The 21,934-nt window shown below is 34.3% G+C and overlaps 2 protein-coding genes across 3 annotated transcripts; both read right to left on the reverse strand.

The window, feature by feature from the left end:
• Window positions 1-9,067: 9,067 nt before the first annotated feature.
• On the reverse strand, window positions 9,068-14,574 carry LOC111878250 (uncharacterized). Its single transcript, XM_023874758.3, has 16 exons — window positions 14,315-14,574; window positions 13,871-13,938; window positions 13,535-13,690; window positions 13,272-13,439; window positions 13,046-13,196; window positions 12,772-12,851; window positions 12,364-12,645; window positions 12,134-12,277; window positions 11,587-11,721; window positions 11,370-11,468; window positions 10,447-10,503; window positions 10,153-10,357; window positions 9,923-10,041; window positions 9,779-9,847; window positions 9,591-9,689; window positions 9,068-9,499 (listed from the first exon to the last, which is right to left on the reverse strand). The coding sequence occupies exons 1-16, from the start codon at window positions 14,460-14,462 to the stop codon at window positions 9,260-9,262; spliced, it is 2,220 nt and encodes a 739-aa protein (XP_023730526.1). The 5' UTR covers window positions 14,463-14,574; the 3' UTR covers window positions 9,068-9,259.
• A 1,411-nt stretch (window positions 14,575-15,985) lies between these two features.
• Window positions 15,986-18,078, reverse strand: LOC111878251 (heptahelical transmembrane protein 1). 2 transcript variants are annotated; one of them, XM_042897589.2, is made up of 4 exons: window positions 17,738-18,078; window positions 16,878-16,970; window positions 16,369-16,744; window positions 16,066-16,268 (listed from the first exon to the last, which is right to left on the reverse strand). In XM_042897589.2, exons 1-4 carry the CDS (start codon window positions 17,935-17,937, stop codon window positions 16,209-16,211), a joined length of 729 nt encoding a protein of 242 aa, XP_042753523.1. In that variant the 5' UTR covers window positions 17,938-18,078; the 3' UTR covers window positions 16,066-16,208. The 2 variants fall into 2 exon arrangements, with proteins under 2 accessions (XP_023730527.1, XP_042753523.1); XM_023874759.3 differs by having other exon boundaries at window positions 15,986-16,744.
• Between the last annotated feature and the right edge of the window lie 3,856 nt (window positions 18,079-21,934).

The raw sequence follows: 21,934 nt of genomic DNA on the forward strand, positions 1-21,934 counted from the left end.
AGGAAACGATGTCCCGACACTGCAGGAGGTTAAGTCCTGGCTCGAGAAGTGCTTCGCTATGAAGGACCTCGGAGAGGCTTCCTATATCTTGGGTATAAGGATAGTGAGAGAACGAAGTAAGAGACTAATAGGACTTAGTCAGAATACTTACTTAGATAAAGTACTAAAACGTTTTAGTATGGAAAATTCGAAGAAGGGAGAATTACCGATACAAAGTAATGCCAAGTTGAGTAAGACTCAAAGTCTGAGTACCGAAGCCGAAATAGCATAAATGAGTCGAGTACCATACGCTTCCGCAGTTGGCTCAATCATGTATGCTATGACTTGTACTCGCCCTGATGTAGCCTTTGCTTTGAGCATGGATACTAGATATCAAGGGAACCCTGGCAGAGCCCACTGGGTTGCGGTCAAGAATATCCTTAAGTACCTTCGGAGGACCAAGGAATGGTTTTTAGTCCTCGGAGGGAGTGATGACTTGAAGGTGTGAGGGTATAGTGACGCCAGTTTTCAAACCGACAGGGACAACTACCGTTCGCAGTCGGGCTGGGTCTTTACCCTTAATGGAGGAGCAGTAACTTGGAAGAGTGCCAAGTAGGAAACCGTAGCTGATTCAACGTGCAAATCAGAGTACATTGCAGCGAGCGAAGCATCGAAGGAGGCAATATGGTTAAAGAACTTCATTGGTGATCTTGGAGTTGTGCCTACCATCAAAGAGCCTATGGAGATTTTCTGTGATAATGAAGGAGCGGTTGCCTTGACCAAGGAACCAAGGGATCATGGTAGATCTCGTCATATCGACAGAAAATATCATTTCATTAGACATCGAGTAGAAGAAGGATATCTCGTGGTGAAGAGGATATCATCAGAAGATAACCCAGCAGATCCGCTTACGAAGGGACTGAGTAGGGTTAAGCATTTGCAGCATGCTAAGAGTATTGGGCTGAGAGATGATATTAGATTAGATTAGATGATTTTAGAAACTTGTAATAGATTAAATGTAATTTAACATTTGATGAATAAATAAAGGAGTATTATTTATAAGTAAAGTTACTGTCTTATGTTAAATATTTAACTATTGTTTCTCTTTGCATGTTTTGACTTCCAAAATAATTGAGTTTATTTAGAATAATCGAATTATTCAAACAGTCCACAATCGTTCATATGTTGGAAGTAGGTATGAATGAAGATTATCATGAATTGGTGTGTAGATTATCTGAATGATATTAGACATAGCAAAAGGTTGATGCAATGTTCATGAGTGCTTATGAACTAGTTTTGAGCATTGGAACAAACCCGCGCTTGCTGGCATCACCTTATGGAATGTGATGAAAAGGGTGATCGCAAGACGATAATATCATATGGTCTTAAAACCTAGATATATGGTTTGTTATTTGTTAATTGGTTGTACATTGATAATGCGAAACCGCATCAGTAAATTGATGTTATAAAACGTAGTGTTGTGTATAATTGATTAATGAATAAGTAAATGCATATAAGTTGAAGTTTATCTGTTACTTTTATCCTAAGAGGGTAAAGCGATATCTCGGTCGCTCGATGATTTGATTTGACTTATGTGTCGGGCCCGGTCAGAACTAAATTGATGTGTTCGATTAAGTTCTATGTCAAATAAATCTGAGATCGAGAAACCAAATGCTAGACAATTGGTTCCATATAAATGTCTACATGATATCTAAACAGAGGACTATACGATCCCTTATCTAAAGGACAAGATTGATAAGATCAGAGTTTGACAGCGTCTTTGAGAGCTACGATTACTAATCGGATTATGCTTGTGGCAAGTATTTGACCCAAGTGGGAGACTGTAGGAATAGTGTCTAAGGCTGCAACTATATTTGGCAAGTATTTGACCCGGTTGTGCATGGTCCTTTTGGGTTGCCTTCACCATAGCAACTTGACAGGATGATTTATAATGAGAGAAGAAATATAATTAATATATATTATGAGAATAATATAAGGAATAATAATATTATTATTTGATTAATATAAGTCATAAATTAATTAGGAATTAATTTGGTGACTTAAAGAGATTAATTAAATAGAAGGGCATAAACTGTCAATTGTATGATAGTTGTACTTTGGGCTATAATCTCTTAAGGATAAGGGGTGGACGAATTTAGGGTTTAGAAGAGCCTAGAATTCGTCCAAGGGCTTATCATAAGGAGATTGGATTGCTTAGGGCCTAAGTTATCCAATTAAGGTTTAAGGGTGAAACCCTAGGAGCCTTACTAGTATAAATAGACCCTTGGGGTACTCCATTGCACACGAATCCTGATCGGGGACACCAACCTAGTACGCGGGGCGTACTAGATTTATGCCCAGATTTACTTTTTCAACTCTTTTGGTCTTAATCAGTTAAGACCATAGCTATACTCTTAAATCTGGATTCCATAAAGGCTCATATTCAATAAAGCTCGTGACTTTAAGCCTTTGCATGGCTGATCAAGTCCCAAACACAAAAACTCTCACTCTTTACTACTCAAAAATTCTCATATCTCATGCATGGTTTGATTCCAACATCCAAGGACTCATTTTTATGAATCCTTTCCACTAAAAACACTTAAAGGGACATATATTAGGTTGTGGAGCTTAACTATTCATAAAGCTTCAAGCTTTGGGACCAAAAACCCTAAAATGGACCCAAAACAAAAACTAGCATAATAATAAGCAAGTTCAAAACTTGATACATCTGGAGGATGCACCAACAAGAGAAGAGCATAGATCCAAAGCTAGGTGCTCAAGCCATTCTCTTTCAAAGCTCCTTCTTCTTCAAAAGCCAAACACAACAAGTCATCACCCCACTAGATCTATATGAGAAAACCACCAAGATTCGAACTTTATGCTTTCTGGAGCTAGATCAACATGGTTAGGGCTTGGATCCACAAGCTCCAAGCCAAGCAATGCTTCCTCAAGAAACTCCTTCTTCCACAATATGCACCAAAAACTCACTAAATCACCAAAATGCTCAAGAATCACTCAAATAGAGGCTTAGGGGCGATTTCTAGGGTTTAGAGGGATGGAGACTGAAGGTATTAGGGTTAGGTTATGAGATAAGGACCTTAAATAGGGTCCAAGACCCTAAAATAGCGTTCAAGTCTGTTTGGCGTATGCCCAGCGTTCATATGGTATGCTCAGCGTACTCTGAAGAACATTCGTGACCTTCCCTGGTCAGTACGCCCAGCGTACTCTAAATTACGCCCAGCGTACTCAGCTAAGCCTGAAACCATAAAACTTCTGAAGGCCATAACTTCTTCGTTATAAGTCCGTTTCCGACGATCCTTATATCCACGGAAAGCTAACGAGAAGCCCTACACTTCTATCAACTTTATTCCTCCTGAATCCCACTCGAACTCAGATCCAAAATTCATGAAAAGCCCGAACCAGCGCCTTAACAATACATTCGGGATCTAAAGCACAAACCGACTCTTTTATCACACAACCTACCTCACCCACATCCCAAAAGGGAATAACCTTTCTATTTCAATGCCTCAAAACCTTCTCATACTCGGATTAAGGCCCACGGGCCTTAAATCACAAAATGATCCAGAACAGGGTGTTATAGAGAAGGAAGCGAGTGGGTTAAATGGGTATTACATGGAGGTTAGACTCTAAGTGCACAGATGTTTGATGGTTAAATTACATGGGTAACCTCCATGCATTAATGAGGTGTCAAGTATTAGGATTTTTTACCACATCTTTTTTAACATATATTGGGCCGAGAATTAGGAGAAGGAAGGAAAGAAAAAGACATTGGGCTTAAATGTATGTGTAATTGATATTGTATTGGCCCATTAGGGATTTTCGATCCATGTGGGCCCATATATGAGTTTATGGCCCAAAAAGGGTAAATGGGATAGGTTTTCGGCCCAATGTGGTTAAATGAGTGAGTTTTCGGCCCATAGAGACAAAGGGAGTGGTTTTCGACCAAATAAGGCCCATGAAGAGTCTTATAGCCCAAAATACTATTGCTTAATTAATGTGGGTCCAATTAGGGCCCAAATAAGGGTTTTTGGCCCAAAAGAACCAAGTTGATGGGTTACTGGCTCATTAGGCCTAATAAGAGAATCCTGGTACAATAAGATGTTTGAACCGGGAAGTTAGGGTTTCAAGCTCAAAGTTGAGTGAATGCAACATATTGAATTAAGTTTGGAGCTTGCATAGATGAGTTTTGATTCAAATTGTTGTTTTTGAATGAATAACTTGTATAACATAATACTTAGGGTTACAAGAATTCGCCAAAAGTAATTACATATGGACAGAATTTCCTAGTCTTAAAATACTAGTTGTGACATTATGGTAGTATTTTAAGTCATTTTTAATCTTTAATATTAAATATTAAATTCATAATAATCATAAACTTAATAGCTTTATCATTTTTTATTTAAAAACCTAAATATTGTAATATATTGTTTTAATTTCATGTATTGTGATATTTTTTATTTAATATTATTATGAAGTAACTTTAAATTTTATAAATATTACATATGTTTAAAATTAACAAATCATATTAGGGAGTTTTAAATATTTTAAAAGTGAACTATGATAGAAAAAGATTATTTAAGTTAGTAACATTTATTTTATTAAGTTAATGAAAATGTAATATGGCAAAGTAAAAGCAAGAGTTATATATGATGTCGATGATAGAATTCTTACTATTGAACTTTTTTTATATTACTTAAAACTATCATTATGATTAGATAATGTAGGTTTCGTTTTACTTATATAGTCAATAATTTTTTTTTACATGTTTAGGCACTAATTATTATTATATATATATATATATATATATATATATATATATATATATATATAATGATTAGTGCCTAAACATGTAATAAACGAAGTAGAACGAAACCTACATTATCTAATCATAATGATAGCTTTTAAGTAAGATAAAAAAAAGTTCAATAGTAAGAATTCTATCATCGACATCACATATATATATATATATATATATATATATATATATATATATATAGTTATTAATATTTTTTGTACACATTTTATATTTCTATTTTGACAAACATTTTTTATAACAATTACACATTTATAAGTTTCATTTTGCACAGCCAATAATGTGAAGTGATTTTCTATAGTATCATGAACTTACCTCCTTATCAATGAAAGATAGAGCAATTTATAAGGCAACATCGATATTAACCATATACACTCTTATGCTAATAGAATACTATAACACCCCAAAAACAGTGATAAAATTTCCACCTTATAAATCATTAATACCATATATCAGATGTCTCAAAATCAACCACAATACAATATATACAAAATCATCAGAGTAAATATAGTCATAAATGTGGAATCATGAGGGAGATGTGCAATCACGTTGGGACTTTCCTTTTCGTACCGGAAGTACCTGAAACCATAAATATAAAACTGTAAGCACAAAGTTTAGTGAGTTTCCCCAATGTACCACATACCATACATACAGTTGGGCCCAACCATGGAGTATATTCCAACCCAACATATAATCATGGGCCCAACCCTGGGGTATGTTTCAATCCGAACATGTAATAATGGGCCCAACCATGGGGTTTCTTTCAACCCAAGCATACAATTATAGGCCCAACCATGGGGTTTATTTCAGCCCAATCATACAAACATACAAGAGTCATAAAGATATCTAGCATCCTACATACACAATCCAATAGGTTGGCATTGACACCTTCGACCCATAAGCACAGTGAGAAGACTCGTCTCTCAATCAATACACAAATGTTATTGCTCTCGCTACCAGAAATATCGATGCTACACACCACCTATACAGTTATACTAGATAGGGGTGAGCGCGGTGCGGTTCAGTGCGGTTATTAGTCAAAACCTCACCACTAACCGCAAATGCGGTTAATCCATTTTCAAAACCGCATGGTGCGGTTATTTTTGCGGTGCGGTTAGGCGGTTATTTTTGCGGTGCGGTTTTGTTTTGTCTGTGTTGCGGTTATTAACCGCATGGATTTGGTGCAGTTATTTTGTGTGGTTTTTAACCACAGTTTAGATTTCAAATAGTTTTAAAAGTTCAAACATATTACTTGTAATAATAATAAAAACCATAAGGTATAAGACAATTAACTATATAACTTAAACCTCAAACAACTAATATCTTAAAAACATCAAATCAATAGTAATTAAAAATAAATATCTTAAAATTGTCTAATTTCATCCTTTTTTCAAAGTTAAACATAAGAAAAAACCAACACTTTTGTCTTTTAGTATTTTATCCGTCTTTCATTCATGAAACTTGTCTTATTTTTAATATTTAATAAACTAATAATTGATAAAAAATTGTATATAATATATGCGGTGCGGTGCGGTTTTTTTGCGGTTTTTGGAAACTAATAACCGCACCGCACCGCAAATTTGCGGTTTTTGAAAAACAGAAAACCTCCCCATCGGTTTTTATTGCGGTTGCTGTTTATGCAGTTTTTGCGGTTAATTTTAGTTGCGGTGCGGTTTTTGCTCACCTCTAATACTAGATAAGCCCTTAGCTCTTCTCCCAAAACTAGGTGTTTGACCAAAAGTCAACATAGTCAAAAATCAATAGTCAAATCAAACGGTCAACTTTGACTTTAGTCAACTGCTATGCCGTGGCCATCCATGGCCACAACGTGCCCCTCATATATCGAAACATTAAGGTTTTTCGCAGTCATCACATCGTGGGCGTTGAGTTTCTAACAACTTAATGGGTTAAGCTATTTTCTTCGATCTCAAGAGATCCAAAGCTCAGATCTGGTCCGAAACATGGTCTAGAAGAATAAAATTTCCAATTTTACCGATTAAGACCACCCAAAATGCAAAGATCTCAAACCCTAGGTTCCAAAAAGACTAAACAAGACATGGATTCATCCATTAAGCACTTATTCCAAAAAGTCCTTAAGCTAATAACCCCATAAAGGTTCTAACACTAAAAATTACATAAAAGTTTGTGCTTTATAGACATACATGTCCAATGCATGTCTTGAAGCCATAATGAGTCAAAATAAGGTTTTTTTGACAAAAATCCCATACATGGCTCAAAAACTCAACTATACTTTAAATCCAAACCAACAATCATACCAAAAGTTCCAGAGATTCATAAAGTTGCAAACTTTATGAGATCTCACCACTCCAACTAACAAGAACATGAAGATTAAGATTAAGGGACAAAATTCGAGATCTAACAACCTATCATGATAAAAATCGAGTCTTGGACACTTACAAAGGTCTAGAAGAGTGTTAGGACGAAGGATGGAGACTTGTTTGCTGAATCTTAGCTCACTTCTTCCTCCTTCTTCCTTCAAGGACTTCAAAGAACACCAAAAAGGGCTTCAACAATAGAGGAAGGAGATTAGGGTTTCTTCAGATCTTTAGGAGGCTGATGGAGACTAAGGGTGAGCAAACCCTAGTCTCCTTATTCGTTTAAATAGGGAGCAAACCCGGAAAATATGGTTTTCCATCAGCCAACCACCACATCGTGGCTATATACTGCCACTTCGTGGCAGCTTAAATGAAACACATGTTTCAAGCTTGCCTTGCCACATCATCGTGGTTCCTCCACCACACCGTGGCAACCCTAAAATGCCACAAAATTTTGAAACATAAAGTGCCTCAATATCTGCACGTTACAAATACATGGCTAGATACTCTAACGTATACACAAAAGCATCTAGTGACTACATTTCATCTAAAACTGACAAAATGGCTACGTGATTCTCACACATTTTAACTCATCATTTGCTTAAAAGAAGCAAGAGATCATGTTTTCACTTACAAATAACACTCCCCTTAAAGTCAAAGGTTCGATGAAGATAAATAGGGATGTGTTGAACCAAGGGATGTGGGACGCCAACTTTAATATCATGCTAAATTTATGTGAAGCTCAATATTATCTCTTCAAAAGAGTCTTTGTGGAAAGAAAGAAGACTTCAATATATATAGACACTTATTGGACCGTATCGCACCGATGTAGGATATATTAACCGTCCTCACGGTAGCAAGTTTCATTCAACAATATTCACATTGATCCGTGAATAAGAATAACCTATTATATGTTACCTCGCTTTTAGAACTCCACTCCATGGTTTTTAGGGTTATTTTATATAATGGGGATGAGTAGCAAATTCACACTACGTACAAAAGATACAAAACTACTATGTGTCCTTTATTTCACTTTGTTGATGAGACCAAAATTATAAATTGTCCTATTTATATCATACTCAAACCTAATGTAATATTTGTCCAACGCAATACAAAACTTTCATATAATGCCACATATAACTAACAAAATAAATATCTTCCCTGTCATCGGTTGATGTGTCTAGCAACCTAAACACTACAAATCTAAGCAACAAATTCATTTTAAGGGCATACACAAAAATATCACATGATTATTGAAAACTAAAGTAAAAGAATTTCAGCATACTTAAATTTTTTAACAAAACTAAATTCCAAAATAATAATAATAATAATAATAACAATAATAACAATGACAAAGACGATATAATGTTTTGCTAAGAATTAATGTTGTGGTTAACAAATATAAGACATGTGTTTTTGTTTTGATCATAATTATCTTTGACTCGTCTCTTATCAATTATCCTTTACCTTCTTGATGTTTAGAAAATGTCAACATGTTTTTAACGTTAGAATTATTTTATTTAGTTACGGACATCAAATATGGTAGGATGGTGATCACTTGATCTTTAAAAGCTCCAAACATTGTAGATGAGACCAAAATTAAAAATCATCTCGTTAACATCAGTCTAGATCCTAAAGTAATATGGGCCAAACTCTCACATAATGCAACACATAACTAACAAAACAACGATGCCTAAATAACCAATCCTATCTTCATACCTTCCTTGTCATTTGGTTGATGATGTGTCTAGCAACCTAAACACCACAAATCTAAGCAACACTTTTGTGTTGAAAACTAAAGTAAATGACCCAACTTTTTCGGATCTAATTATGATCCTAAAATAGACAACTATCAACATATATTTTTAATTAATGATGATAACTTGATGGAATATAGCAATTTATTGTGATAATAATAGACTACCAAAATCTTTGTATAAATCGAGTTTATATTACATGGTTCATAACAAGAGGAAAAATTATACATGAATCGAGGGAGCTTCACCTTTGATGGAAGAAAAAATGACATTAAATGTTTGCGAAAACCTATTTGCAAAACTAGAAAACAATCGAATTTCATGAAGAAAAAAAATTAAATGAAAAAAAAAAATCAAGATCTCTTGACAACAGCAGTTGCAAAGTGTGGATGATGATTGAATTCAAAAGAAACCTTAAGTGATGGATCAAGAGACCCTAATCGACTCACAAGATTAAGAGCAATACCATTGTGTTCTGCAACTTGCTCTATGTGTCTTAGTTCTGTCAACTTGTTTTTGTCATTGACGAAACTACCCCTCAGTTCCTTTGCAATCCTCTGGGCTTCTTTGAAGTAATTGCACATGATCAGGGTCTGTCAAGGAAGAAAGAAGCATTTAACGATAAAATTAAACAATTGTTATACTGAAAAATAAAAATAAAAACTTGTACTAAGTGGGACCCACATCGAACTGTGAATGGGCAGTGTAGTCTCTAAACGTGTAGTATGAGACGTGATCAGGAATGCAAGCTTTTTGTAACAGCTCAAAATGCTGAATAAATCTCTGAAAATAAAATATATAAAAAAAAAAGTGTATTTAATCATTCCATCATTAAAAATCCAATTAAAATTTATTTAAAAAAATTGAGTAACCTCTTGCTCGCTATTGAATGGTCCACGACACTGAAAAACTCCATGTTCATTTCTCAAAGCAGAAATCATCTACAAAAAAAAAAAGTAAAAAAATGTGAATAATTTGCAAATAAAAATGTATAAAAACCAAGCAAAATGTGCTACCAATGTGAGGCCTTCAGCAAGATATATTTGGCACTGAAGCAACAAAACTGCAGGTGGGATTGCAGGTTCCCTTGCCACATCCTTCATAGACTCCCTTTTCTTCTTTCCTTTTCGCTTAGCTGGCGTATAAATTCTTAATAAGTTTCCAAAGTAAAAGAAAATAAAAAAATTTTAAAATGTTCTTTAACCAAAATAATAGAAGAATTTATATATATCTAAATAATACTGACCGGTTTCACTGTTTGTGATCATTCTGAGATGCATTTTTTCACCAAGTTTGATTAAGATAACATATATATACCAATAAACCATGCAGTATTCACTAGGGGCATAAAGCTCCAATTCAAAACCCAATATGAGGAAACGAAAAGCTATCCAATAGGTTTGTTCCTCAACCCAATTAAGGATGTTTTTGTAAATCTTCATGCATAAATTCTACAAAACAGATATTATAAAAATAAAGTGAAATTGAATTGGTTGTATAAATAAGCATTAAGCAGAATGACAAAATTAATAACACATACTTCATCAAGTGAAGTGCTTGAGCTTTCTTCAAACTCCTTTCTAAGAGCAATCTCTAGCTATTGGAGAAAATAAAACCATTAAGCCATAATCATGATTATTGTAAAAAAGGTTATTAATGATAAAGACGGATATTACAGAGGGAAGAAAAGTAATAAACTAATGACTAAGTTACAACTTTGGTCCCTGAGTTTAGCATTTTTTGCGGTTTTGGTTTACAATTTTGGTCCATATTATTTTGATTGGGTCCCTGAATCATTAAATCTAACTACGTCTACACCAGCTGGTAATTTATTTGAAGTTGACCAGTTTGCTCTCGGACCAAAAGTACTGAAAAAATACACATACAACAGGGACCATATTTGTAACTTTCTCTTAATTTTATTTTTTAAACTATTTGCTAACTCACGACACATTTTATTTTTAATCATCTTAAAAAGTAAAAGTTTTTTAATTATTGAACTTTTAAAATGATCATTCTGTCCTTGGCCCACACACACGTTATGTTCATATTTTTTTCTTGACTTTTGCAAATACTAATGTCTTTCTTGAATATGATTATAGACCAATACTATTTCTTAAAATAAACTGAAACTTGTAAATATCAATATCTTAAATATATGACAAAAATTTAAACTTCAACACAAGTTCATATATATTAAATCTGTTTTTGTAAATTATTTATGAAAATTGGTTTGGATTGAAGTTTAAGAATTTGTAGTGTTGTAATGTTTTCATATACTGGTCACACACCAAACCCATTTTTATGAAAAGTAAGAATAACTAATTTTTGCAATAATCATAAAACGTTGTTTCGATACTCAGATCTGTAATTTATTATTTAATGTACAACAAAAAAGGTTTGTCACTTAAGTAAATATCAACATCATACTGTAAATGAAAATTATTAATTACACTTACACACCTGCATGTGTATGATACGCCAATCTTGTAAAACTTTCCCAAGTTGACGTCTTTGCCAAGCAGCATTTGTACACAAAATTTTAAGCAAAGTTATCGCCAACTTTTTCAAGAAAAAGCAATAATCATATGTTAGGATGATTAAGTAAACACATATAAATCATGGAATAGATTTTCAATATGTTAATAATAAGAAGTTTAATCCATATGAAAATATTCACCTGACAAAGATGTACAAAAGACTCGTTTTTCTGTATATCAAGGTTTTTTGCAAGTTCTGGTACTGCAGCAGCTTTACAAATCATAGTGAAGATAGGATCACGCCCAAAGAGTTTCCCATCTTGAACTAGTAGAAGCTGTTCATTAGTTTCAGAATGAGAGTTAAAAAGTAAAAAAAAATAAACATAAATTGATCATTATTGTATTTGAGGACAAAATGTCATCATATATAGAGTTTTTTACTTTGATATGAATGCCATTAAGGGGACATTTGTTTAGCAGAATGTTTTTGGAAGGAATTCGAATATGAGGAGATTGTAATCTATCACGCCCTTGGTTAGGGTATTTTGGTCTTTTAACAAAAAAGGAAGACCGGAATTGAATTCCTTCCACCCACTCCTAGGAATCGTGAAATCCATATAATATGGAATTTGAAGGGATGTGAAAGACTTCAATTCCGTCCATTTCACAAACAAAAACACCATAGAATTGGCAAAATATATAACTTTATAAAATCTTTAAATAGAGCAACTAAAATATCATAGCTACCTGTAAATGAGATCTAGCAACTAAATCAGGTTGCAACTTCTGAAACTCTACAACAAATCGCAAAGCACCTTCATGCAACGGGTCTATGGGATGTGAACAGACAATATCCAAATCATGAAGGAGCTTTTGAAAATATTCAACAGCCTGTAAAAGTAAATAAAATATTTAGAACTTTAAAAAAAGAAAATTAGAAAAATAAAAAAAAAAAAGGGTCTTTTTCTATAGCATACTTTCTTCCAGCAAAAAACTTTGATTGCACGGGGAGGTGTTGGAGCAGATAATCTACTGTTTAAAGTGGAATCAAACCCGATTGGTTGACAACCAGAAGCAGTAGTACTATCTTCAGATTCCATTCCATCCTCCCACATTCCATTCCGGTTGTTAGCCCTTAAAAATTCTTCTGTTTTAAGAATGCTATCAAGCTCTACTAAGCAAGAGGCTATATGTTTTCTTGCTAATTCCAATCCTCTTCCTTGAGGTCGCCTCAAACATACCAGGACATGGTAAAAATGCTGAACTCAACCAAAAAAAAATTAATGTTAGTAGATTGTCATATATTATAAATAATACTTATGTGCATATAGCAGAAACTCACAAGATCCATGAAAGAGGTAGAAAAAAAAAACACAGGGTAAGACCTTACGAAAGCGCAAACGACATAACACAGCTTTGCAATATCCTTCTTCAAGATCAAGATTTGTTTGTAATGGCTCTATGTCTGCAATACAAGTAATTTCTTGAAATTTAAATGCAAAAATCAAGAAAACAAACAATATATCAACAACAATACCCAAGTCCAACAGGAAGCTAGTACCTAGACTATTCCTATACTACTCTACTACCCTGATAGAAGCGGACTACATATAAACATGCATAAAAAAATAAAGTATACCTAGTTTTGAATAAACCTACCTTCTATTGATCTCTTCTTATGTGATGGAGATTTACAAGCATGTAACTGGCGAGAAATGGTTTCTTCTATAACATTTAGCATGGATAAGCATTTTTCATCACCATCTCTTTTCAATGGCAGACCAGATGTGATAGTAAACAGATCTTCTTCCTGAAATAAAAGTAAAAAAGAATAATGTAACATGAAAAATATAAATAAACAAGTTTTTTTTTGGAAATTCCTCACCTCATGTGTGCGTGAATCAGAAACAGCTGAAATAACCGCATTGCATGTTGAACGAATTACTGTGCAGTAAGAATGAAGCAATGCATGTGATGATGTTCTATCAGGTCTCAAAAGATAAATGCAAGAAAAAATAGTTTGTGCCAGTGAATGACCCTTGTGCCATGTCGCCTGCCAAACAATGAGAAGACCAAAATACCCTCATTATATGGATTAGCTATAGATCACATGATGAAAGCAGCAGGAGTTAGAATATTAAACAGTACCTCACATGAAAGCATATGATCCATGACATCGATCATGCAATGAACATCTACAGTTTTGTTAAGACTCAAGGGGATAGGTGCAGCACCATCTTCAATGGCTTCATCAACTGAATAATATCTACAGACAATGCCTGAATCCATCTTTGGGTCCATTATCTAATAAAAGTAGATATAAGCATGAATCATTATCAAATCAATCACACAAAAGAAAATCAAAGCAAGTAGGAAAACTTGGTGCATAATCTCAAATACTGAAGACAGGAACCATTAACAAAGAGATATATCATATATGTGTAATGGAAGTACCGAAGTACTACAATAGTAATGAGTCATTACCTCCAAAGCAGACATGGCTGCAAAAAGATTAAAATTATCTCCATGAATGAGTTCTCCATCTTGAAGATCTGTTGATGTGCCAAAATGCTTCAGTTAGTTATTTGCAATCGTTCTTCTTAATGTAAGCAATAAAAATCCAAGCCTCACATATACATAAACCTATCTTCACTCAAATTTTCTGTGATGATACAGAAAATTTGGTTACCTGATACAGAATTACACTTTCCAAACTTAAGTTAGCTACGTCGAAAAGAGGTATAATTCATCTCAATCGATAAAATCAATAACTGAAACAAAGTAACCATCCAAAATACATGACCGTTATTAACCCCCTATCACTCATCATTATTCATTAGTGATTGTACGTTGTTCAAGCCTATTTTTATAGCTGTTCCTCATGTTGAAACGCAAACCTAGGGTTTCGAAGAGAGTGTCGATTATTACCATTACAAGCCGAATCGAGAAGGGAGGCAACGTCGGCCCAAACAGTCTGCTCGCCGGACGGTATTGATGGATTGAGAACAGGTACAGACGTCGGTTCATGGTTTGCGGATTCTTGTTCTTCAACTCCGTTATTGATATTTTCCTCCATTTCTACAATCACAAACGAAGAAGCAGCAAATCTCTGGGTATCGAGAGCTGCCTGTGTGTTCTTCGAGCTGTTTAGTTCCAAAACTTGTTTTCAAATGAGAATGTTTGCTTGCGATCGAGTCGGGTAGGGCATCTGAATATGGGTCGGATCTGAATCGAGCTAAAGCCACCGGGTGCACACACAAATCGCAAATTATCGCAAAATGATTTACATCTATTTTTAAAAATTTATTTCGAAAAATGATTTATCTATTTTTAAGAGTTAACACCTACCTTTTAAATCTACTCATAATCATCCAACTTAAACTCTCAACTCCTTAAAAAAGAAACATCTTTTACCTAAAGGATCTCTTCACTTAGTATGAAACTTTTACTATTTAGGTTCCATAAATACTTCATGAAATTCTATTTTCCATAAATTATTGAGATCTTTTTATGTATAGCATGTGATTTTATCTTTTTGAAAACATATTTTTGTTCAATCTTGTTGCTTCATCTTTCATAAATTAGGTTTTCTCGATAACAAATTCATAAAATAAGATATTCATGATATTTCTTGAATTCATAAATGAGATATTCACGATATAATTTTGTAGCAGAAAGTATTTATTCAATATGCAGAGTTATTTCTTCACTCTGCAATCATATAGTATAAACCATTATGGGTTGTTATTTTGATGATCAGAAAGTTATATTTGGCAAATAGTTAGACTTTGTTATCTTTCAAATATTTACAATATCAAGAGGCTGGTATTGTTATCTATATATATGATGAAAATGATGTAAGAGGATTTATATATAGATGTTGTTCTTTATATGTTATCACAAGTGATTTAATGGATCATGTTTGTCAACGCTCGTTGGTCACCCGTCAAACAAAAAGAAAATCTTTTTGAGAAAATGAATATCTTAATTTGTTTTATAGTCAACGAATTTGACTTTACTACTAACTATCACTTGGTAGCTCACTTGATAATATTTAGTAAACTCATCCCCACATGAGATCCAAGTTCAAATCCTTAAGGTTTCAATTAGGATGGCTATAATAAGGTAACACAGCATCACTTGTAAACACAAGACAAAAATGTCTTTGTATATTTACCACATGGTGAACCACCTTTATAGGAATTTTATCTAAACAAGAATACTCCTTTAAAAAGTATATTTGTTTTGTTCAATGTTGTTGATATGTAGATACTTGCAAATGGTGGTTGTACTACTCAAAAAGGATTGATTCTTAAAAGTATTGTATGTGATCAATCAACCTAAACCTTTTGCTTAGTCTTAACAAAGTGGTGACGTGGACTCGACGAACACTGCATCGTGGACTCAGCAACAACAAGTCGAGAAGAGAGAAAGGGCCATTGTTTTAAAAATTCAAATTTCTTTCCAACCCAATTCCAATCTTAACCCCAATTTCAATCACAATCTCAATCCCTATTTAAATTTAAAAATGATTTCAACATTTCAACCCATTTACAAAGATGACTATAAGGATATTAGAGTAAAACAATACAAACAAAATAAACATTAATGTCTTGATTTTTGATTGCTTTATGATTATACAAAAATATAAAAATATAATTTGTGTCTAAAACAAGCTATAACGAAATTTTGCATAATACAAATATTTAAAATCAGTTACAACCGTTACGTCGACGATACTCATACAATATAATTACAACAATATAATGTGCCAATGCACCCATCACAACAAAAACATGAAATATTTGGTGACTATGCCCAACTAAATCAAACCAACCAGGCTTCCACTTCTCAGGTACCCGAGTAGCATAAAACATAGCACCTATCAGATACGAAAAAGCCATAGCAGATTCAAACCCTAAAGTTATATTCCTCTGAGGCACGTTCCAATTGACAATGGTAGCATGGATCATAGGAATTACCCCAAAAAGACCCATTGCCACAAAAATTATTGTCCGAACGAATCGGTATTTCCCACGTGTTCGTTTAGGGGAAAGAAGTATAATGACTGCTAAAACACCGATTATGGATATTGTTGTAAGGTAGACGTATTGCCATATGGTGTCGCATTGAAAGAGGTAATATATTGGAGGGAAAAATGAGGTGATGATCATAACTGCTATTCCGATGTAATCTAACTGACTCAGTAGACAGTTTAGGTGTTGTGAGTGACAAGAGAACAGGTGGCATAAGCTACTTGATACGAAGCAAAACATTGAACCACATAAAAAGACAAATAATGGCCAACGTGGTGTGTCTATTAGCGGTGGTGGTGTACCCGTATCCGATGGAAAAACCCTAGAAAAAATAATAACATATTATAATAAAAACAATATTTTTATTTGGGAATAAATATCTTGAAATTTGATTAATGGTTAAATGTCTAGATTATGATATGTATATAAGCCGAATAATAATTAGTAAGTAGTACCATTTGGAAAGGTTAATGAAGTCGGCCACTTGATAAAATTTTGTCAAGTTTGCAACTGTGAGTACCAAAAACGCAGCAAATCCAATCACGTGACTGCATATACAAAATTCAATGTGTTACTATCAATAAAAAATGTGTGGGTTGTATCCTATAGGGTAAAAAAAACATAGAACATATTATCTGTATGGATAATGTTACAACGATTTATATTAGTTTTTAATTCTAAAATATTGAATCCAAACTTGAAATAAAAATTGACAGGTTGAATATAGGTGGGTGTTGCAACTTGCACCAACCTTACCCCAATTTTTGTTGATTTTTTTTTTCCTTCTAGAGATAATAAAATTATGGGAAAATCTCACATGATCCGATTGTATATACACATTCTGATGAATACAGATTATAGATAGTTTTAAGATAATTCATCCAAAAAAAACAATGAAATAGTAGGGGAATTTTTCATGATCTTGATGATATATACAGTATACAGTATACACGCTTTGATGAAATCGAGGGAGAGAATCAACTTATCCTTTAAAATCGTAACCTGAGAATTTAGATCGATCCACACACGCGTTGGAGAAGAGATTACGAACTTTTCCCCTAAAATTAATAGTAAATCTCGAAGATAACGTAACATATCTAGGGATCATCTATCGATGAAAGAGAAAATCATGACGTTTTTTCCTAAAATCAGCAGCAATATTCGAACAAAACTAAGCAATGATTGTAACATGTATATGTCGAATCATATCATGACAACGAGATAAGAGAGAATTACGAACTGTTTCCCCAATTAATGGTGAAAATTGAAAAGGAAAAATGTCAGATCGAGAAAGTGAGAAGATGAGAGCACTTACGTCCAGATATTAAGAGATTCATTGTGGCATAAGAACAAGGAAACGAAGGCGTGTTTAAGAGACCATTCAGCTCTGTAGTAATTCAAGATGTACTCATTATCCTTCATATATTCCGGCAGTTCTTCATACCTCAGCAATGGAAACTTGTTCCTCCCCTTCTTCTCTGTCGGGCTTGAGTTCAGAAACTCTGTTTCATCCATGTCTTGCTTTTCACTTTTCCCCCTTCTTCACTTTCTCATGTATAGTGTGATTTGCGAGCTCCAAAAACGGGGAATCAAAGTATCAAATTTAAGATATTTTGCGATCCTCCCTCCAAAATAAATGTACACACCAACTATGTATGTTGTACATCTTACGAAGTTCTATTTTATAATTATAAAATTGAAACTTGTTTATAACAACTTATAATCGTTAAGAGTCATACCTAACAAAATGGTATGGATTTTATTTGTGTAAAATATTTTGTGAAAGTAGCTCTATGCTTTTGAAAATTAATCAACGATATAAGTTTAGCGTTTTTGGAAGACAAAACTGCAAGATTAGTCCCTATGGTATTCAAAAAAACTTTGGATAAGATCCAAAAAAAAATTTACTTGCATAGAAAATCCAAAATCAAGATTTTTTATGTGTTTTTAGTCCAAAAAAACTTAAAATAACGATTATACCCTTTACTTTCATTTTTATATTTTTTTTAATTTTCAAATACTATTTTAATTTAAAAATAAATAGAAAATGAAATAATTATCTCTCCCCCCCCCCCCCCCCCCCAATTGCTTTGAGACTTTTACAATACATATTCTTATAACACCACCTTTTTTATGACGTAAGACCCTCCCTAAGGTTTGAAAGGACGACTTATTGGGTCAATAACATGTCATGCTCAAGAATCACCATTTTGGGACCAAAAAGTGTCTTAAAAGAACAAAAGTCTAGATCTACAAGATGGAGTGATAAAGTTGCAAGCTTTATACCTCCTGGAGGTTGCAAACAAGGAGAAAACTTCAGATCCAAAGTGATTCCCAAACTCCAAGCTCTCCACACCATTCTCATATTCTTCAAGCACATTTATAATCACTCCAAAGGCTCCAAAATGCTCTCTTTCTCTTAGGGTTTGCTTGGGGGTCGATTTCACAGAAGGAGGCTGGATAAGAATGAAATGTGAGGCTATAATGAGGTTTAAATATGAGTCAAACCCTAAAAATTAGGGTTTTCATGATTCTCACGTACGCCCTGTGTACGAGGTGTACGCTCAACGTACTAAGGCGCACCCTAGTACGCTTACTATACACACATACGCTCAGCGTACTCCCCAAAGTCTAGAATTACCAAAATTTCACTATGGGCCCTTTTGCACTCTTTCTTTTACTTAGGGACCCATATGCAATATTATTCAATTATATGGTCAAAATTAGAAGTACCTCATCATTGGGATGTTACAATTCTCTTATAAGGTTTCAAGTTGTAATATTCTTCTACTCTTCAAGGGTTCTTGCAAATTGTTGGTGAGTTTCCATTTTAAGTTTTTAACCTTAACTTGCATACTTATGTTTTTACTACCACATGATCAAAGTTTTTACCAAATGGGGCTCAGCTAGAATTTCAAAGGTTAAAACTGAGAAATGGTAGCTTGGTTTCTTCTCATTACAAACTCCAATTGATCTTTATTTTTGTATTTTCAACACTTGATAGGAAAAAATTAACCATGATTGTTGATTATGGTGTTATGGAGATGAACAGGATGCAGTACCTACAATGGCAAAACCATCCCAAACCAAAGTTATTGTGGCTGAAGATTATTAAAGACCAGACAATTCTCAGGAGGGTATTTTAGTATAATTATAAGGAAATTTGATTTTTAGATAATATTTTAGTATTAAATTAATTTAAACATAATTAAATTATGAGTTTGAATACAGATGTGAACTTTATAGTTTAAGACAAATATATATATGTAATTTTAAATGATATAAGGATATAAAAATAATACTAAAAGTTTCTTCGAATATTAACAATTTTTTAAACTAATTTACATAGTTAAAAGTTAACAAATACTTTACCATACATTTCAACATAAATAAAAACCACATATTCAACTGTCAACTTGTAGCTATCAACTAGTTTTTGTTAAAAACATCTTTAAACTATTTTAAGATAAGTAAACACAAAACTTTTTTGTTTAAACGGATCCTTATATTATCTTAGTATTTAAAGAGTTAAACGGATCCTTATATTATCGTAGTAGAACTATTTTTTAGACAAAAAGATGCAAAGTTACAAAAATTGCAGCAACTTTTACAATGATATTAATAAACAAATGATTTTCTTCCGGTAAATATGTAACGCCGGAAATTTCCAAACAAATTTTTCATTTTAAAATCATATAAATTTCATAACGCATTTCGCTAAATCTCATTTGTTTAGTTTACAAAACATATCCCCATATTGTTTGATTAATAATCCAGGATCCTCAAAACATAACTCCTTCTCTGGTGTGTACAATTGAGTCGGTGCCTTCCCGCGATCCTGAGAAAACCTGAAACATACAACACATAACACGGTAAGCACGAAACTTAGTGAGTTCCCCCAAAATACCACACACACAGCTCATTAGCCACTCGAGGCTATATCTCCGCAAGACCCTCCGGTCAATGTGTCTTAGTGGGACCCTCCAGTACCATGGTTCGTTGGACCCTCTGTTTCGGTCTGTAAACTCCGCATAGCATAAATCACAAAGACATAATGCACATCATACAACTTAAGGCAGGATAACATAATACTCAATGTAAGCACATAAGACCCTCCGGTCACACATAATTACCACTCTAGGTAAAGTATAGTGAGAAGACTCACCTCGGATGATGAACAACTCCTAACGCTGCTGCTACGCACTGAACCTTAACTTTGTGTCAAACCCACAATTAACTCAATTAGGAACTAAGTCCAAACTCTCACTCATTAGGTAGAAAGGCAATTCACTAACTAGCCCATTAACACCCTGAAACTCATTTGGCCCAACAAGGCCCAATAATGAATGGGCTCTCCTGAGTCCCGACTCTCAAGTCCAAGTGACCATCCCTACTCAAGGGCCCAATACATAATTATAATATTTTCCCTGCTTATAGTCTCCAACACTCAAGCCCAAAGATTCAGGCCACCCTTAAGGTCCAACATAAGGTCTAGCCCAAATGCCTACAGAGGAGTGACACGGGGCATACCTTTCTTAGTATGCTCAGCATACTCACGCATGCATGAAACTGATCGGGACATCAACCCAGTATGCGGGGCGTACTGGATCTTACGCCGAGCGTACGCTCAGTTTGCTTTAGACCATTCCTCTGGTCTTAACCCGTTAAGTCCTTAGCTTATTTCTTAGATCTGACTCACTAATGTCTCTTAATCCATAAAGTTAGTGACTTTAAACCTTTGCATGGCTGAAAAGCTCACCAACCCTCAAAATATACACTCTTTTGTCTCAAGGAGCTCATAACTCATGCATGGAGTGATTCCAACGACCAAGAGTGGATTTTTATGACATTACACCACTTATAAGCTCAAAAGGGGTTGGTCCTAGTATCTAGAGTTCAAGATCTCATCAAGTCTCCACCTTTTTGGGACAAAACCCTAAAATACTCCATTAAGATACTCATAACAAAAGAGAGGTAAAGTTTGAAGCTTTATACCTCAATAAGAAGCTCCCAACTCAAATATGCTCGGATCTAGAAGCTTGGAATCCAACTCCTTATTCTTCAAGGCTTCCTCTTCTCTTCAAGAACAAAAAAGAACTCTCAAAGGCTTATAAACTCACACACAGGCTCTAAAACAAGGGTTAGGGCACACTTAGGGTTTGTTGTCCGAGAATGATGGCGAGAAATGAGGTCATCATATCCTTTAAATAGGGGACTCACCCTAGATTAGGGTTTTCATTCTGGGCCTAGTATGCCCAGCGTACTAGGTGGCTCTGCTTAAAAATCACACGCATGAGTACGTTAAGTGTACACACTCGTACACCCAGCGTACTTCGCTGTCATCGTTTTCAACTAAAGGACTTATTTTGCCAACTCATCAAACCGTCATCGCTTCCTCGACATAGCCCTGATTCCCACGAACTTCAAACCCACAGATAGGTGACGAGATGCCCTAAGATCCTAGCAACTCGTCACGACCCCGAGACTCCCTCATGCTCGGTTTGCAGCCCCC

This window comes from Lactuca sativa, chromosome 8, assembly GCF_002870075.4.
Source record: "Lactuca sativa cultivar Salinas chromosome 8, Lsat_Salinas_v11, whole genome shotgun sequence".
Classification (NCBI taxonomy): Eukaryota; Viridiplantae; Streptophyta; class Magnoliopsida; order Asterales; family Asteraceae; genus Lactuca; species Lactuca sativa.

Coding starts and splice junctions, on each gene's coding strand:
- LOC111878251 (XM_023874759.3), bottom strand. CDS start 17,937: ATGGATGAAACAGAGTTTCTGAACTCAAGCCCGACAGAGAAGAAGGGG. Junction 16,971..17,737: donor GAATCTCTTAATATCTGGAC/GTAAGTGCTCTC, acceptor TTGTATATGCAG/TCACGTGATTGGATTTGCTG. Junction 16,745..16,877: donor TTCATTAACCTTTCCAAATG/GTACTACTTACT, acceptor TATTTTTTCTAG/GGTTTTTCCATCGGATACGG.
- LOC111878250 (XM_023874758.3), bottom strand. CDS start 14,462: ATGGAGGAAAATATCAATAACGGAGTTGAAGAACAAGAATCCGCAAAC. Junction 13,691..13,870: donor CAGCCATGTCTGCTTTGGAG/GTAATGACTCAT, acceptor TACTTTTATTAG/ATAATGGACCCAAAGATGGA. Junction 10,042..10,152: donor GATCACAAACAGTGAAACCG/GTCAGTATTATT, acceptor TTTATACGCCAG/CTAAGCGAAAAGGAAAGAAG.